This window comes from Callithrix jacchus, chromosome 12, assembly GCF_049354715.1.
Source record: "Callithrix jacchus isolate 240 chromosome 12, calJac240_pri, whole genome shotgun sequence".
NCBI classification, from domain to species: domain Eukaryota; kingdom Metazoa; phylum Chordata; class Mammalia; order Primates; family Cebidae; genus Callithrix; species Callithrix jacchus.
In genome coordinates, this window is record NC_133513.1 from 17,739,464 (window position 1) to 17,758,153 (window position 18,690).

Consider the following 18,690-nt stretch of genomic DNA (forward strand, 5'->3'; position numbering starts at 1 on the left):
TAGTTAACTTTTTATTTTTATTTATAATAGACACAAGGTCTTGCTATGTTGCTCAGGCTGGTCTCGAACTCCTGAGCTCAAGTAATATTCCCATCTCAGTTTCCCAAAGTGCTGGGATTACAGGCATGAGTTACTGCACCCAGCCCTCTTTTCTTTTATTTTTCTTTTTTATTTTTTTGAGAGGGATTCTCATTCTGTAACCCAGGCTGGAGTGCAGTGGCTCGACTGCCTCAGGCTCCTCAGTAGCGGGGATTACAGGCACACACTACCACACCTGGCTGATTTTTGTATTTTTAGTAGAGACGAGTTTTCACCATGTTGGTCAGGCTGGTCTTGAACTCCTGACCTCAGGTGATCCACCCACCTCAGCCTCCCAAAGTGCTGAGATTATAGATGTGAGCCACCACACCCTGTCCCTCTTTTCTTTATGAATTACCCAGCCTCAAATATTCCTTTAGAGCAATGAAAATGAACTAACACTGTATACAAATGGCCAATGAGCACATGAAAAGATACTCAACATCATTAGTCACTAGGGAAGTGCAAAAAAGCACTAAGCTGAGTTCAAGCCTGGGCCTCACTCCACAGACCTGGGCTCCTGGGTCAGCTCCCTTCCTCTCACCACACCTGTCCACACCTTCTAGGGGCCACTCTAGGGAGCTGAGGCAGCCAGCCCTCCCAGAGGTGGCATGGTCAAGGTGGGGCTGTGGATGATGAGATTCAGTCTTGGTGGAATCTAGAAACTCGATGGCCAATATCCCTACACAAACAGTCCTGGTCTGTTTGGGGTTGCTGCTGGATCCCAAAACGATGCCTGGGGCGTAGCTGTTCAATACCTATTTACTGACTGACTGACTGAATGAATGAATGAATGATAGGGTTATGGCTTGAGAGGAGTAACAGGTCAGGTTCCCAGGAAAGCCCACGGATGAGTGAGCAGGAGGTTTACTGGGAGTACTCTTGGAGGCAGCACCTGCATGGGAGAGAGGTCAGGACAGGCAGAGGATCTGAGCTGTGACACAGTCGCAACATAGCCGTCACTCATCTGTGGGGAAGTTCTGGAGCTGGACTAGTGCTGCAGAGCTGTCCTGCCTGGGAAAAGGGGCCAGGCTTTTGTACTCCACATTCACCAGTCATTGGAGGTGTGCTGTCCCGTGGGGTGGGGGGTCTAGGGGACCATGCCCAGAGAGACTCTGCTGGGCACCAACCATCAGCCACCAGCTCTCCCAGTAGCTGGGGCGTGAGTGCCTCTGTCTAGAAGGGGGACCCCAGCACACACCAGTGTCCACTACAGCAGGCCTTTGGTCCTCTCTCTCCTTGTGCTCAGTTGAACTTAGCTGGATTTAGTTACCACCAACGTGCATTCATTCATTCAACAAACATGTAACAGGCACCTACTATATGCCAGATGCTGTGCCAGCCCTTGGGGCTATGGAGACGTACAAGACAGATGCAGCCCCTGCCCAAAGGAAGCAACAGTCAAGTGGAGAGACAGACACAGAAACAGATGCTACAAGATCACATCGCTGCCTTCATCTCCCACACACCGCTCTGTGGTCCCCAGACATGCAGATACCCTCCTGCCTCAGGACCTTTGCTCGTACCACATCTTTGAAATCCATAACTGACACTGACAGCTCATCTGAACTCATATTAAGCCACCATTCAAGTGCACAGTCGGCCCATGTGGCCATGGCTTCTGTATTAGTACAGCTCTGAGTAGGTAAAGGTAGGAGCTATTTTCTGTTGGCCACAGGTCCCTGGACATGAATTGTCCACATTTTCCTCAACTTTTTAATAAACCAAGAAGGAGACCTGCTCCATCACTGGCAGGACCATGACTCCCTGCAAATACACCTGTTTGCGGCCCCCCACCATGTCCTTGTCATGAATTTCATTTAAAAAGTTGCCTTGTTTTAAGACAGTCTCACTCTGTTGCCCAAGCTGGAGTATAGTTGCATGACCATAGCTCACTGTAGCCTCAACCTCCTGGGCTCAGGCAATCCTCCTGCCTCAGCCTCCTGAGTAGTAGGGACTACAGGTACACACCACCACACCTGGCTCATTTTAAAATTATTTGTAAACATGGGGTCATCACTATGCTGCCCAGGCTGGGCAAACTCTGGGGCTCAAGCGATCCTCCCTCATTGTTCTCCCAAAGCACTGGGGTTACAGATTTGAGTTACTGCCCCTGGCCAAAGTTAGCTTTAATTCAGCACTTACTATGTGCCTGGTACTGTTGTAAGTCTTTGCATACATTACCTCATTTAAGTCTCCTGATCACCCTGTACAATAGACATAATGATTGTTCCCATTTTACAGATGAAGAAACTGAGATTCAGAGAGGTCAAAGAATGTGCTCAAAATCACACAGCTTGTGCAAGGAAGAACCTGATGTGAAACTCTGGCAGGCTGGCTGCAGAGCTTGTGTTCCTAATGTGTTAGGAATGTATTCTCACTCATTCATTCAGTCATTCAAGAAACACTGGCCACAGGAATCAAGGTGGAGGTACATGGGGCTGGCAAGTCAGTAGCTCTGGGACCAACTGTTTCTCTGCCACTGTCTGGCTCAGTGGCCTTGGGCAAGGCTCTGTCCCTTTCTGAGCCTCACTTTCCCCTTCTGTGGAATAAAGGGACTGGAGCATCCTAACTCATGCCTTTTTCTACAGAGAGGACCTCTGTCTACTACCAGACTTGATCATGAATTCCCCAAGAGTCCAAACTCTGGCCCCAGAAAGGGGGTTCAAGGAAATCCTCACACCCCACCTCCTGCCACAGCACTGGCTGACAGCTCCCCTGCTGCAGGTGAAAACATGGCCACAGATACGGGTGAAACAAAATCCAACCCAAAAGCAAAAGGCAACATTTATTGAGCACATACTCTGTGCCTTATGCATCTCATTTCGTCCTCACAATAACCCAATGGAGTTGGCACTTTTCTTATACCCATTTTACAGAAGTGGGAGATTGGGATCCACAGAGGTTTAACTTACCCAGGTCCAACAGTGCAGAATCGCATCTGCTCACATACAACCCAGCGTTCCCACTCCTGGGGGGTCTAACCTAGGGAAATAAAAACTTAGATTCAAGGCTGGGTATGGCATCTCACACCTGTAGTCCTAACACTTTGGGAGGTCTAGGTGGGAGGATCACTTAACCCCTAATGTCCAGGCTGCAGTGAGCTATGATCACACTACTGCGCTCCAGCCTGGGCAACATAATGAGCCCTGTGTCAAAAAGAAAAGAAGACTTACATTCACACAGAAACCTCTACATAAATGTTTAGAGCAGTCTATTTACCATCCCCCAAATTGAAGACAACCCAATTTAACAGAGGAATTTAATAAGCTATGGTACATCCACACCATAAACTACCACTCAGCAAAGCAAAGGGGTGGACTACTGATACAACCAGCAACTTGAATGAATCCCAAATACTTTGTGTTGGGCAAAAAAAGCCAGATTCAAAAGTTCACATCTACAGGAATCCATTCATCTGACACTTGGGCAGAGCTAAAACTCTAGGGACAGAAAACAGACCAGTAGTTGGCAGGGGCCAGGAGCAGGGAACGGACAACCATAAAAGGGTAGGAAGAGGGAATTTTTTGGGGGATAAAATTATTTTGTATACTGCTTTTGGTGGTGGTTAGATACTCTCAGCTGTGCTAAAATGTATAGAATGGGGCCAGGCATGGTGGCTCATGCCTGTTAACCCAGCAGTTTGAGAGCCTGAGGTAGGTGGATCACTGAGGTCAGGAGTTCGAGATCAGCCTGACCAACATGGCAAAACCCTGTCTCTACCAAAAAATACAAAAATTAGCCAGGCGTGGTGGTAGGCGCATGTAGTCCCAGCTGGGAGGCTAAGGTGGGAGAATCACTTAAACCCGGAGGCAGAGGTTGCAATGAGCTGAGACTGCGCCACTGCACTCCAGCCTGGTCAACAGAGCAAGACCCTGTCTCAAAAAAAAAAAAAAAAAGTTACAGAATGGCATATACATACCCAGAACAGAATCCCAGCTCCAAGCAAATGACAACTTGTCACAAGTGGTGGCCCAGCTGGAAAACACTTTTTTCCTCTTCCGGGACTTTAGCCAAGAAAGCCTCGTGGGTACCTAAGTTAACTATCTCGGAGAAGAGGAAGTGGAGAGTGACTGCTTAATAGATACAGAGTTTCCTTTCCTTGGGGGATGATGAAAATGTTTTACAACTAAAGAGGGGTGGCAGTTGCAGAACACTGTAAATTTACTAAACATCACCGAATTGTTCATTTCAAATTAGTTTATTTTGTTACGTGAATTTCACTTCCATTTACTAAAAATGGTTCCAGATCCCGTGCAGTGGCTCACACCTATGATCCCAACATTTTGGGAGGCCAAGACAGGAGGATGCTTGAGCCCAGGAGTTCAAAACCAGCCTGGGTAACACAGGGAAATCCCCATCTCTACAAAAAATTTAAAAAATTAGCTAAGCATGGCAGTGTGTGCCTGTAGTCCCAGCTACTCAGGAGGCTGAGGTGGAGCACTTGAGCCTGGGAAGTTGAGGCTGCAGTGAGCCGTGATCAAGCCATTGCACCGCAGCTTGGATGTCAAAACAAGACTCTGTCTCGACCGGGCGCGGTGGCTCAAGCCTGTAATCCCAGCACTTTGGGAGGCCGAGGCGGGTGGATCACGAGGTCAAGAGATTGAGACCATCCTGATCAACATGGTGAAACCCCATCTCTACTAAAAACACAAAAAATTAGCTGGGCATGGTGGTGGCGCGCCTGTAGTCCCAGCTACCTAGGAGGCTGAGGCAGGAGAATTGCCTGAACCCAGGAGGCGGAGGTTGCAGTGAGCCGAGATCGCGCCCTTGCACTCCAGCCTGGGTAACAAGAGCGAAACTCCGTCTCAAAAAAAAAAAAAAACACCCTGTCTCTAAAAGAATAAGTCAATAAAAAAACTTCGAACCTCCCCGCCTCCCAGCCCCCACAAAAAAAGTATCCAGAAATCAAACTGACCTCCAAAACTCCAATTCTTTCTACTGGAGACAGGGGAGAAAATGGGTTAAATATCACCCATCCCTTTCTCTCCAGGGAATTCCTCAGGGATTTCTTTCCCTCTGAGCAGTGTGACTTTATTTACACAAAAACTCTTCCAGGGAATAAACAAAGAACTCAAGCCAGTATATCGTTGTACCCCTTTTTTCAAAATAACCGCAATTCTGTGAAAGTGGAACTGTGCTAGAAAATCGAGACCACGCATCACTCCACGTGTTTGCACAGAAATAAACAAACCTTCCGAGAAGTGTGCCGACTCCGAATACCCGATTTTATGGGGAAGGAAGGAAAGCAGGGGACACGAGACATTGAAATGCACCCCCCGGGGCAGCAGGGGCACTTTTCTGAGTGACTTTGGGACAGGGTTAGGTGTGGAGGCAGGGGATGGACAAAATGAACACCTGCCAAAGCCCCAAAGCAGTTTCTCTAACCCAGAATGCCCTGACCACCAGTGAGGGGGAGTTTCCCAGTGGTCCTGGGATGAGGTTTTCTAGGGGGCCTAACCCCCATTCGAGGTTCACTGAAGCATATAGCGTCCCTGCACTAGAGATTGCTTCTGAGGGACTCGAACCTCAGCCTTGCAAAACAATGACACTTGATTGAACCCAGCTGGGGACAAAGGAAGTGTGAGTCAGCCCAAGAATTTCTTTTAAAAGGTCGAATGAAGGAGGCCACAGCTGCTAGACTGGAAGACAGAATTTGCATGAGCCTGGGGCTGGGTTCTGGGCGACAACCCCCTCAGATGTCCTCAGGGATCTGTGGGCAGCAAGGCCTGGCTGCAAAGGGTCTGGAGGACAGCCCCTCTGCTAAGGTGTCTGCTGCCAGGGCAGAGGGCTTGGGGGAGCTGGAGGAGGCTAGGCTCCAGGAGGGGTGGCCAGGTAACTCCTTGGGCCAGTAGGGAAGAAGTCCAACTGTGTACAAGCCACACCACCGCCCTGCCGGGAGGTGTGATGTGATCCTATTTTACAGAGGGGAAGACAGTCTAATTTCTGCACTCAAGGAGTGCTCACTGAATGCCTGGGGTGCGGCAGTGAACAAAACCAACAAAGACCCTGCTTTTATGGAGTTTATAATCTGGTGAAGGCGGGGAGGGAGCAAGAGACAGTTTTGGGTGCTGAGCAAATGCAGATGAAGGAAATAAACTAGGAGGGAGGGGGAGAGGGGCTTATCTTGGCAGGCTCCCTCTGCTGAGACCTGAATGAAGGGGCTGGTGTCCTGGGGAAGGGCACTCCTACCAGAGGGAATGGCGAACATGAAGGCCTTGCAGCAGAAGTGACCTGGTGTGTATGAGGAACAGAAAGGCCCCAGTGGTTGGGGAACAGTCAGTGACGCGGTCAAGAGGTAGGTGAGGCAAGATCAGCTAGAGACTCACAGGCCACTTAAAGGAATTTGGATTTTGTTCTAAATGCATCAGGAGCAGGCATTCTCTGGAGCAGGGAGAGAGAGAAAGAGAGAGAGAGGCTGGGTGCCATGGCTCACATCTGTAATCCCAGCACTTGAGGAGGCCAAAGTGGGAGGATCACTTGAGGTCAGGAATTTGAGAGTAGCCTGGCCAACATAGCAAAACCTCGTCTCCACTAAAAATATAAAAATTAGCCGGGTGTGGTGGTGGGCAGCCTGTAATCCCATCTACTTGGGAGGCTGGGGCAGGAGAATTACTTAAACCTGGGAAGTGGAGGGTGCAGTTAGCCAAAATTGCGCCACTGCACTCCAGCCTTGGCAACAGAGGGATATTCCATATGAGAGAGAGAGACATGATCTGATTTTCATTTTCAGTAGACGCCCCTGGCTGCCGGGTGGAGACTGGCTGTGGGGGAGAGGAGCGGAGAGACCTGCCAGGAGGCTGCAGCTGCAGTTTCAGTCTACTCCCTATGGCCCGACGAGGGGAGACAAAGACAGAAGTCAAGGATGGAGCCAGGGTTTGGGGCTTGAGCAACTGAATCCATGCAGGTGCCCTTGCCTGATATAAAGATAGTTTGAGCCAGAGCAATCAGCCAGGAGCTGGCTAGACCCCCCTCCCCTGTTCTGCCCACCCCCCGGAAGGCCCGGAGTGTTCATGCCAGCATTCAAGGACCTCCCCACCCCTCTCTCCTTTTGCCTCTCCATTTTGACCTCACCCTTCCCCCCGGCACAGAGCTCTTCCTTCTCTCCTGACATGCCCTCCTCGGTCCCAGCTCCACACCTTTGCTCACACTGCTCCTGCCCGAGGGTCGTTCCTCCTCCCTTGGCCTGAGTGGAAGCCTGAGAAGGGCTTGATAGAACAGTGGCTCTCAAGCTAGCACCTGCCTGGTCGGTTCCGGCCGACCACCTCCTAGCACGTGACCCTAAGCACGGTCTTTAACAGGACTCAGTCTCTTCATCTGCCAAGTAAGAGTGAAGATTTTAGTACCAACCATGTGGGGGTAGTTTCAGGGTTAAAGAAGTAGCACTCATTCATTTCACTCTGGAACAACAGAATGCCATCCCATGGCTAGCCAGTGTTATTTCCTAGTGGCACAGAAATGGCATGGGGGCTGGGCACGGGAGCCCATGCCTGTAATCCCAGGATTGGGAAGCTGAGACGGGAGGATTACTTGAGTTCAGGAGTTTGAGACAAGCCTGGGCAAGACAGGGAAAGCCTGTTTGTAGACAAAATTTAAAAATTAGCCAGGTGTGATGGTGCACACCTGTGTTCCCAGCTACTGTGGAGGCTGAGGGGGAAGGATCATTTGAGCCTGAGAGGTAGAAGCTGCAGTACGTGGTGACCGCGCCTCTGCACCCCACCTGTGCAACAGAGCAAGACCCTGTCTCAAAAAATAAAATACTATAAAATCAAAATTTTCAAAAAGCACTCTTTGCTATCTCATATGGCTGTATGGAAAGTGAAAAGGTTCTGGCCCACTGGGAGGACTGTCTCCTTCATGGCCAAGTCTCCAGAGCCTCCCAGCATCTACCCAGTGGCCAAAGGAACAGCCACAAGCACGCGATCATCCCTGCCCCCTCCAAGGACTTCCTACTCTGCTTTTACAGTAAGGGACCCAGAGCCCAGAGTCACACAGTGGATATGCCATGAGCGGTTCCTTCCCAAGTCTTTCTAGCCAGTGGGGCCCTGGTGATACCTGAGATGCGGGATAGAGACTGGTGTTTTGTTTTAAATGCAACAGGGACTCTTGGAGGGTTTTAAGAGAGACAGAGGAGAGGCGTGGTCTGATTTTCATTTTTAATACAATGAAAGTGTACCCACGTTTCCCACGACAGCTCTGCCCTACCCAGTCCCAGCAATGTGACTTCCATCAGACTCCCATGGGCGGCTTCATGTCATACATGCCAGGAATGATGGGGCTTACAGCCAGCTGGGGGTCAGGTGTCCTGCCCTCACCTACATCCTCTCTACACTCTGCAGCCAGAGGCTTGAAAAGGGGAAGCCATAGGCCAGACCTAGCCTAGGCTGTTGTGCCCAACGCCACTGCTCTGTGATGTCTGCTGGAAAATGAGACCATGAGGTTTACAGGAACTGGAGTCTGTGACCAGCATTGAATGTGAAAGCAAAACTCACATGCACGCACACTCAGGCTTGTACACAGACACAAGCAGACACACAGAGGCACATGCACTCACATACACATAGGCACAGATACATGCATGTACACACACATGCATGTGTGTGCATGACTGCATACACAGGCTTGGATACACTCATCCACTGGGGCATACACCACGAGGTGCGGGCACACACATGCATGCACATGGACGCAAAGGCTCCTAGACCCTTCTCATGTGGTCTGCCCACTTGCAGCCATAGGCTTGCTCTCCCTGGACCTCAGGCCCACTCACATTCCCAGCTCCTGCTAAGAGATGCACCCATTTTCCACCAGTGGAAACACACACTCACACACACTCAAGATCCCAGGCCTATGGTCTCCAGGCCGCCCTGCACACACAACGGAGCTGCTTGTACACGGGCCCGTCTCACAAGGCTGCCAGGCCTCACGGTTGGGCGCACATCACGCGAGCACACACAAGCATCCCTTCTCTCTCTCTCTCAGAGTTCACAGAGGTCAGCCTCAGAAACACAGAGAACACCGTGCTCAGCCCACTCTGACTGCAGTCAGTGGGCCTTTCCGGGCCCCTCGCTGCCCCAGCCTAACCCGGCATCAAGCTCCACACTCCTGGACTTCATGCAAGTGTACCCTTGGCCCAGAACACCCTTCTGCCTGCTCTTCCTCTGTCCCAACATGCCACATCACCAGCTGTCCCCTGCCCATTTACCAGAAAGCTCCCAGCAGTCACAGGGCACTACAGTGTCAGGGGACCTGGGCCAGCTTGTGCGCCTCCATAAGTCTTCACCTCTCTGGACCTCAGTGTCCTCATTACTAAAATGAAGGTCATTATCAGCATCAGACTCACCCTATTTCCTTGAGAGGGGTTTCACATCCAGCCAGGCATGGAGGAGGGGCTCAGGAAAAACTCATTATAAGAATGACAATGGGCCTCACGTGGTGGCTCACACTTGTAATCCCAGCATCTTGGGAGACCAAGGAGTAAGGACTGCCTGAGCCCAGGAGATCAGCCTGGGCGACATAGTGAGACTCTGACTCTCTAAATAAAATAAAGTAAAATAAGCTAAAATAGGCCAGGCACGGTGGCTTACACTTGTAATCCTAGCACTTTAGGGGGCCAAAAGTGGTCACAGGTCTAAGACTTGAGGTCACGGGTCTAAGACCAGCCTGGCCAACATGGTGAAAACCCTGTCTCTATCAAAAACACAAAAATTAGCTGGGCATGGCGGTGGGTGCCTGTAATCCCAGTCACTTGGGGAGCTGAGGCATGAGAACTGCTCAAACCCACAAGGCAGAGGTGGCAATGAGCCGAGATTGTGCCATTGCACTCCAGCCTGGGTGACAGAGTGAGGCTCTGGCTCAAAAAATCATAATAAAATAATCTGAAATTTAAAAAAGACTGGGCTCAGCATGTCACGTCTGTAATCGTAGCATTCTGGGAAGCTGAAGTGGGGATACTGCTTGAGCCCAGGAGTTGAGCCCAGCTTGCAAAACATACCAATACCCTATCTATACAAATAATAATAATAATAAAGTTAGCTGGGCATGATGGCATGTGGTCCCAGCTACTTGGGAGGCTGGGTGGGAGAACTGCTTGAGCCTGGGCAGTCAACACTGCAGTGAACCATGATTGCACCACTGTGTTTCAGCCTGGGCAACACAGCAAGACCCCATCTCAACAGATATACAGGTAGGTAGATAGATAGGGAGGGAGGGAGGGAGGGAGGGAGGGAGATAGATAGATAGATAGATAGATAGATAGATAGATAGATAGATAGATAGATAATAAGCCAATGACAATCATGTCCACGACAGACTGAGGCCCTGTCATATTTAAAGAACCCTGTATAGTCTCCCAGCAAACCCAGCAGGTGAGAGGGCTCCCATCTCCCAGATGAAACAGGCCCAGGGAGCAACAGTACCTTGTCCAAGGCCACTGGGGTCTGCAGCAGAGCCCACCCCTCTTGATCCCAGCCCAGTGCATCTGTCGAAGGAGGCAGCTACAGGCATAAGCCTGCTGGGCCTGCCCAGTGCAGTTCTGGGAGGCCCCTGGCCCACTATACTCCCCACACGTACTGGAGGGGTCCCTGGCTAGCTGGTGTCAGGGCTTAGTGAGCAGGGGAGCCAGGAGCTGCATGGTGGGCACAGAAGTGAAGACACAGAGGCCCAGAGAGGAGAGAGATTTTACCAAGGGTGTCAGTTTCCTGAGGCCGCAAGTAACAAGTTAAGAACTCAGTAGCTTAAAACAAGAGAACTTGATTTTCTTACAGTTCTGGAGGCCAGAAGTCTGAAGCCAAGGCTTCAGCAGGGCTCTGCTTCCTCCAGAGGATTGAAGGGAGGCCCCTTCCTTGTCTCTTCCAGCTTCTGCTGGCTCCAGGCATTCCTTGGCTTGGAATTGTGTGATTCCAGCCTCCGCCTCCATCTGCACAAGGCCTCCTCCCCTCTGTGTCTGTGTCCCAAATCTCCCTCTGCCTCTCTCTTCCAGGGACACCTGACCTTGGATGTGGGGTCCACCAATGCTCTCGTTTCCAGATCCTCAGATCCTTAATGACAGCTTCAAAGCTGTTTTTCTAAATAAGATCACAGTCACAGGTTCTGGGGGTTAGAATGCGGATTTATGTTTTGGGGGACACTTTTAACCTATTACACCTGGAAAGCTAGCAGTAGTGCCAGGCACAGCTCTCCCCTCATCCCAGCCTTATTCTGGGATCTCATTAAGAAGACCAGGGCTGGGCCAACAGAGAGCCGGGAGCCTCCTGACCTGGCCTGGAATCCTGGCCTTGCTGTGGGACCTCAGGCAAGGAACTCAGCCTCCCTGTGCCTGTCTCTTCACCTGTAAAATGGGATGACAGTCCTTACCTCATAAGGGAAATTAAGTGAGTTGATGTAAAACATTATAATAGTGGCTGCCTGGAGCCCAAACAGCTCACAGCAAAAATTTGATAGATCAGTACAGAAAATGGTGTCTGGGTTGGTGTGATGTTTCATGCCTGTAAATCTCAGCACTTTGGGAGGCATAGGTGGGCAGATCACCTGAGGTCAGGAGTTCAAGACCAGCCTAACCAACGTGGAGAAACCCTGTCTCTACTAAAAATACAAAATTAGGGGGGCATGGTGGCGCATGCCCATAATCCTAGCTACTTGGGAGGCTGAGGCAGAATAATTGCTTGAATCCACTACACTCCAGCCTGGGCAGCAAGAGTGAAATTCTGTCTCAAAAAAAAAAAAAAAAAAAAAAAAGGTTATCTGTGTGTGGTAGCAGGTTGCACCACTGCACTCCAGCCTGGGCAACAAGAACCAAACAAGAAAGAAAAGAAAGAAAGGAAGGAAATAGTATCTGGACACCCTGGACCCTTAGTAAGTGCTAACACTGCCTGAGGGCAGTGTCCATCTTCTAGAAGATTCCTCACCAAGCATCTCTCTGAGTTCCCCTCCTCATACCTTTGGTCTCCTGCAGAGAGACAGTGGAGGTCACTATTGTTCTACTTGTCAGATGGGAACACAGCCCTGGAAGTGGGGCAGCCCCAGACCTGGTATCCTGGCCCCAGTTGAGGGTCCCATATGATGGGTCCCAGAATGGGTTTGATCCCCGATGTCTTCGAAGCAAAACGAGAAGCCAAAACGAGTAGGTTTTTCAAAAAGCAGAAGCTCATCTGGGGCACAGGAGAGCAGAGAGTGGTGGAATGCATGTATGTGTATATGCAAGCATGCATATATGCATGTAAGTGTGTATTTGTGTAGGCATACATATATGTTTGCATGTGTGTATGGTTTTTTAAAAGAGATGGGGGCTCACTGTGTTGTCCAGGCTGGTCTTCAACTCCTAGCCTCAAGGGATCCCCCAGCCTCCCAAGGTGCTAGAATTCAGCCTCCCAAGGTGCTAGAATTCAGGCAGACACACCCTGCTTAGCTCACATGAGGAGCGGTACTTGAAGGGTGGCCTGGGGCCAGTGGCACTGGCACCACCTGGGAACCGGTGAGGAATGCCCATTCTCAGGCACACCCTGGCTACTGGAGCTCCAGGTGGGTGCTGCAGGTGACATTGGTGTCTGCTGATGCTTAAGGACCACTGGCTTTAGAGGTACAAAGTACAGATGGGGGAGGCGGCCCCTGGGGACTTGAATCCCAGATCTGCCACCTCACAGTTGTGTGGCCACTTCCTGTCCCTGGGCATGCATCCCGCAGTGAGTTCTTAAGCATCCAGAGCAGCACCTGGCATTTCAGGTACCAGCTTCCATCTCACGATAGGAGCTGACACACCGGCACCAGCGAATTATCTTTCCTTTCAGGAAGGGATGAAAACCACAGATAATATTTGGTTTATTCACAACTCCGTTCTTGGCAAATTTTTAAAATTGGTAATTAATTCTACGAATTCCTTCATACAGCAGCCCCCAACCTTTTAGGCACCAGGGACCAGTTTCTTTCCTTTTTTTTTTGAGATGCAGTCTCGCTCTGTTGCCCAGGCTGGAGTACAGTGGTGTGATCTTGGCTCACTGCAACCTCCACCTCCCAGATTCAAGTGATTCTCTGCCTCAGCCTGCTGAGTAGCAGGGGTTACAGGTGCCCACCACCACGACTAGCTAATTTTTTATATTTTTAGTAGAGACAGGGTTTCACCATGTTGGTCAGGCTGGTCTCAAACTCCTACCCTCAGGTGATCCACCTGCCTTGGCCTCCCAAAGTGCTAGGATTACCAGTAAGAGCTACCATGCCCGTCCCAGGGACCAGTTTCATGGAAGACAATTTTTCCATGAGCTGGTGGGTAGGGGATGGTTTCAGGATGATTCAAGTACATTACACTTATTGTGTACTTTATTTCTGTTATTATTACGTTGTAATCTATAATGAAATAATTCTATAACTTACCATAATGTAGAATCACTGGGATCCCTGAGCTTGTTTTCCTGCAATGAAATGGTCCCATCTGGGGTAATGGAAGACAGTGACAGGGATGGCCAGTGCCCTCAGGCAGTGTTAGCACTTACTGAGGGTCCAGCAGGGCATCCTGACATGATTTTCTTCTTCTTTTCCTTTTTTTTGAGATGGAGTTTCATTCTTGTTGCCCAGGCTGGAGTGTAGTGTTGTGACCCTTAGCTCACTGCAGCCTCAGCCTCAGCCTCCCAGGTTCAAGTGATTCTCCTGCCTCAGCCTCCAAAGTGGCTGGGATTCTAGGCACCCACCACCATGCCCAAATAATCCTTTCAATTTTTAGAAGAGATGGAGTTATGCCATGTTGGCCAGGCTGGTCTTGAACTCCTGACTTCAGGTGACAGATCATCAGGCATTAGATTCTCATAAGGAGCATGCAGTTTAGAAGCCTCCCACGTGCAGCTCACAATAGGGATTTGCATTCATATGAGACTCTAATGCCAATCTGACAGCAGGCAGACCTCAGGCAGGAATGTAAGTGATGGGGAGTGGCTGTAACACAGATGAACCTTCATTCACTCACCTGCTGTTCACCTCCTGCTTTGTGGCCTGTATAGCCCAGTTCCTAACAGGCCACAAACCAGTACCAGTCTGTGGCCCAGGGTTTGGGAACCCCTGCCTCCATATTTATATTTTTAAGTCTGCTGATCTTTGAAATTCTCAAATCAGGGAACCAGTGCTGAAGAGGTCTGAGTTTACTGTGACCCTTTCACAAGTTGATAAACTGAGGCTCCCTGACCCACGCCCATCCCTGGAGGCACAGGAGCTTGCTCTTTGGACCCTCCTTGTGCTGCCCCCACAGGAAAGAACGCTTGATGTCCATGGAAATTTTGCTGAGCTGGCCCCGGCAGGGAAACAGGAATGGGGAGCTCTGGGAGCCGGGCCATCCCCAGGCTCCTCCCCTTGGGTCTGAATTCTAGCCCTGGGCGAGGCACGGTGGCTCACGCCTGTAATCCCAGCACTTTGAGAGGCCGAGGCGGGAGGATCACCCTGGGTCCAGGAGTTAGAGACCAGAAACATAGTGAACTCTATGCACCCTGGGCAGTGGGGACTCCCAAGGAGCCAGGACATGATCGGCCTTGGGTCTGAGAAGGTGCTGCAGGGATGCTAACTGCGACAATTGCAGAAATACCGGGCAGCATTCATGGTCATCAGCTCGGTACCAAGGGCTTGGTATTCAGGCCTGCTCTGCAAAGGGAGGATGGTGCTACCACAGCTCAATGCAGCCTCGACCTTGCAGGCTCAGACGATCCTCCCACCTCAACCTCCAGAGTAGATGGGACTACAGGCATGTGCCACCACTCCTACCTAAATTATATATATATATATATATATACATACACACACACACACACACACACACACACACGAAGAGAGAGAGAGGGAAGACAGAGTGAGTAGAGTTGGGGCTATGTTCCCCAGGCTGGTCTTGAATTCCTGGGCTCAAGCATTCCTCCTGCCTCAGTCTCCTAAAGCGCTGGAATGACAGGCAGGAGCCAATGCCCCTGGCTGACATCCCCTCCCTTTTTTTTTCCTTTGGAGATGCAGTCTCACTCTGTTGCCCAGGCTGGAGTGCAGTGATGCGATAGCTCACTGCAACCTCTGCCTCCCAGTCTCAAGAGATTCTCCTGCCTCACTCAGCCTCCCAAGTAGCTGGGATGACAGGCGGGCGCCCCCATGCCTGGCTAATGTTTTGTATTTTTACTAGAGACAGGGTTTTACCATGTTTGCCATGATGGTCTCAATCTCCTGACCTTGTGATCTGCCCGTCTTGGCTACTCAAGGCACTGTGATTATAGGTGTGAGCCACCTCGCCTGGCTGACAGCCCCATTTTTGCAGCTGAGGAAACTAAGGCTCAGAGAACTGACACTGTGGGTCCGAGATGGCAAAGCCATTAAGTGGCAGAGCTGGGATCCAATCCCAGGTGTGCGGAGCCTCAAGGCCCGGGACAGTTCCAGGCTTCGGGGCCTCAGGGCACTCCCATAACCATTATCCAAGGCACCCCTGTGACCTGACCAGGGCTGAGGAGGGGTAAGGCTATGACTCCTGGAAATCTGGTTAACCTCCTGCTTCAATCCTTCCTGGTGGTTTCCGGCTGCCCTCGGAATAAACCCAAACTCCCCCACATGACCTGCCAGCCCCTGCCTACTTCTCCAGTCCCTGCGCCTTCCTGCTCGTCAGTCACAAGCTCTGGCCATGCAGGCCTTTCTGTTCCTCTAGCACACCAGGCTCAGTCTCACTGCGGGACCTCTGCATGTGCTGTCGCTGTGCCCAGGACACTGTTCCCTCTGACATTCACATGCCTGGTTCCTCCTCTTCTTCCTCCCCATCTGAGTTCAAACATGGCTTTTGCCAAGAGCCCTCCCACCCCCACCATCTGGCTGGTCTAGATTCCACCCCTTTGCCATCATCCTCTGTCATATCATCTCATTTAATTTCCTCCAAAACATCATTCTGCCTATATTAATCTTACTTGTTCATCACTTGTCTCCCCCTACAGTGGAACATGAGCTCAGTTCTGCAGCCTTTGAGGTGAGGGCTTGGGTCTGAATTCTAGCCCGGGGCCAGGCACAGTGGCTCACACCTGTAATCCCAGCACTTTGAGAGGCTGAGGTGAGGGGATCACTTGAGTCCAGGAGTTTGAGACCAGCCTGGGAAACACAGTGAGTCCCGACTCTACAAAAAGTAAAAAATTATCCAGGTGTGGTGGTGGGTGCCTGTAGTCTCAGCTACGGAGGCAGCTGAGGTGGGAGGATTGCTTGAATCAGGGAGGCTGAGGCTATAGTGAGTTATGATCATGCCACTGCACTCCAGCCTGAGTGACAGAGACCTCGTTTGAAAAAAAAAATTGCATTGTGAATGGTCTATATCACAATAAGGTTAATAAAAAGAATTTTTCTGTAATTCAGTTGGTTATAATTATAAAGACGTTATAAGAATCTTTCTAGAGATACATCTGTAACATGTATCTCTAGAAATACATCTCTAAAATACAGTAATACAAAACTAAATGATTGATTAAAACAATGTTTTTTTTTAGATGGAGTCTTGCTCTGTCACCCAGGATGGAGTATAGTGATGCAATCTTGGCTCACTGAAACCTCTGCCTCCCAGGTTCAAGTGATTCTCCCGCCTCAGCCTCCTGAGTAGCTGGGATTACAGCCACATTCCACCATGCACAGCTAATTTTTGTATTTTTGGTAGAAACGGGGTTTCGCCATGTTAGCCATGTTGGTCTTGAACTCCTGACCTGAAGTGATCTCCCCATCTTGGCCTCACGAAGTGCTGGGATTACAGGCATGAGCCACCGTGCCTGGCCAAAAACAAGATTTTATTACAAATACTGACTTATTCTTAATGCAAGAAGTTCTTTAAAGTTTTGAATGCCATAATGTGTCTCTACCATTCTTCACATTGATGCCCCTTTCGGAAAGGCCTTGAATGACAGCTCTCTCCTTCACCTTCTGTTGGCTCCTGTAACTTTTACTAATTGTCTAAAGTAAGGGAGAACATTTTTTTGAAAATGGGCAAATAAGAAGTATCTTTTGAACATTCAAAAAAAAAAAATTATGAATTCCAGCCCCGCCTCCTTCCAGCTGTGAGTCTCCTGGGCAAGTGACTTTACTTCTCTGAGCCTCAGTTTGCTTATCTGTAAAATGGAAACAGAAACCCTTCCTCACTGTGTGGCAGTTAGAGAGAGATTTAGACACGGTAATGGCCACGAAGCACACGGGTGCTTCATCCCACTTGCTGGCTCTGTCACCTTCTGCAGACATCAGATGACAGTTCTGTTTGCTGGTCTTGCTGTACCCCACCCGCCCCACTCCATCCCTCTCCAGCCGCCAAAGTGTCATTTCTTGGAAGCAAAACAGAGGTGTGCAGCCACAGCAAATTCATGGTCTGCCACAGGGGGATTTGGGGGTTCACCCATGCTACCTGATTTCCAGGCAAGCTGCCTGGGCACAGCAGTTCCAGACACAGGCCCACGTTCCAGACTCCGGACGGCAAGACTGAAGAGCGAGCCCACTTGGGTCTGTTTCATAACCTCTCTGGCTTCATCTTCTTCGTCTGCAAAATGGTTTCACATTCCTGGCCTGGGAGGTTCCCGCTTCTGGGAAGAGCCATATAAGCAGCACTCCTTTCTGCTGCTGTCCTGGTCTCTTCCTTTGTCCCCAGGCGGTGAGGTGGAGGGAGTCACAGGGATGGTGCACACACTCCCGGACAAATGGATCTGGGACCCAGCAGGAGGGGTAGCGCCCCGTGCAAGGCGGGCTCGTCGGCTGAGCAATGGCCCTGTGAAGAAGGGACAGAGCACACTCAGACATCCAGAGAGCAAAGGACTGTGTCCCCAGTAAACAGCCAGGCAGTTTATTGAGCACTTGCTACTTGCCGAGAATTCTAAGGACTCAGCTTGCATTTTTGCATTCATTCTTACAAACAACCCCACGAGGTCTGTCTTCAGAGGCAAGGAAACCAAGGCACAGAGAGGTGACACAGTGGCCCACATCACAGCAGGGCAGTGTGAAGATTCCAGCCACAAGCCTGGGACCCAGGGAGACACGCTGGGTCGCTCAGCTCCACCGCCCTTCAGGGAAGAGGACCTAAATGAGGACCTAGATGATGAGAGTGAGGCAGTGGGGTGGGTGGGGGGAAAGGAAGGGGCTATCCATCCCCACCAAGGGGACCAGGACAGGGGACAGGGCGGGTGGGTGACCAAGGAGAGAGGCCACTCAGAGGAGACCTCAGGGGTCACTAACTGCAAGGGAGGGAATGGAAGACAGGAAGAGAGTGGTCTTTACCGCAGACCCAGCCTGGGTCCACATGCTGGGAACAAGAGGGGTGTCAGGCCCCTTCTGGACGGTGGTGCCGCAGTACTCAGCCGACTGAAATGGTATGTTCCCTTTGAAGCAGTAATCCCTCTTGCTGGAATCTCTCCTAAGGAAATTCTCCCTTTCCTCCTCCTGCTGGGGGCCAAGGAACAAAGCGGGTGGCTTTGTCTCCTGGTGACCAGAGTTGGAGACCACACGCGTTTCCTGAGAAAGGCAGGGCTGCTGCTGTGTGAGGCGCCTGCATCCCACCCTAGCACCTGGATAGGAGGGGATGTTGGGGGGTGAGTGTACAGGAGATGGGGTAGGGGAGGGGAGGGCTGAGGGGCACCATGGGTGGCCAGTAGCCCCCACTTG

General features: G+C 50.6%; 1 protein-coding gene across 1 annotated transcript in view; it reads right to left on the reverse strand.

Moving 5' to 3' along the window:
• Positions 1-2,987: 2,987 nt before the first annotated feature.
• LOC144578794 (uncharacterized) overlaps positions 2,988-18,690 on the reverse strand; it is a 75,815-nt gene continuing 60,112 nt past the window's right edge. Inside the window, exons 3-4 of the mRNA XM_078346845.1 lie at positions 17,444-17,800; positions 2,988-3,063 (exon numbers count right to left, since the gene is read on the reverse strand). Of these exons, the coding sequence (XP_078202971.1) occupies positions 17,589-17,800 (212 nt within the window). The 3' untranslated portion in view covers positions 2,988-3,063; positions 17,444-17,588. The remainder of the gene's footprint in view (positions 3,064-17,443; positions 17,801-18,690) is intronic.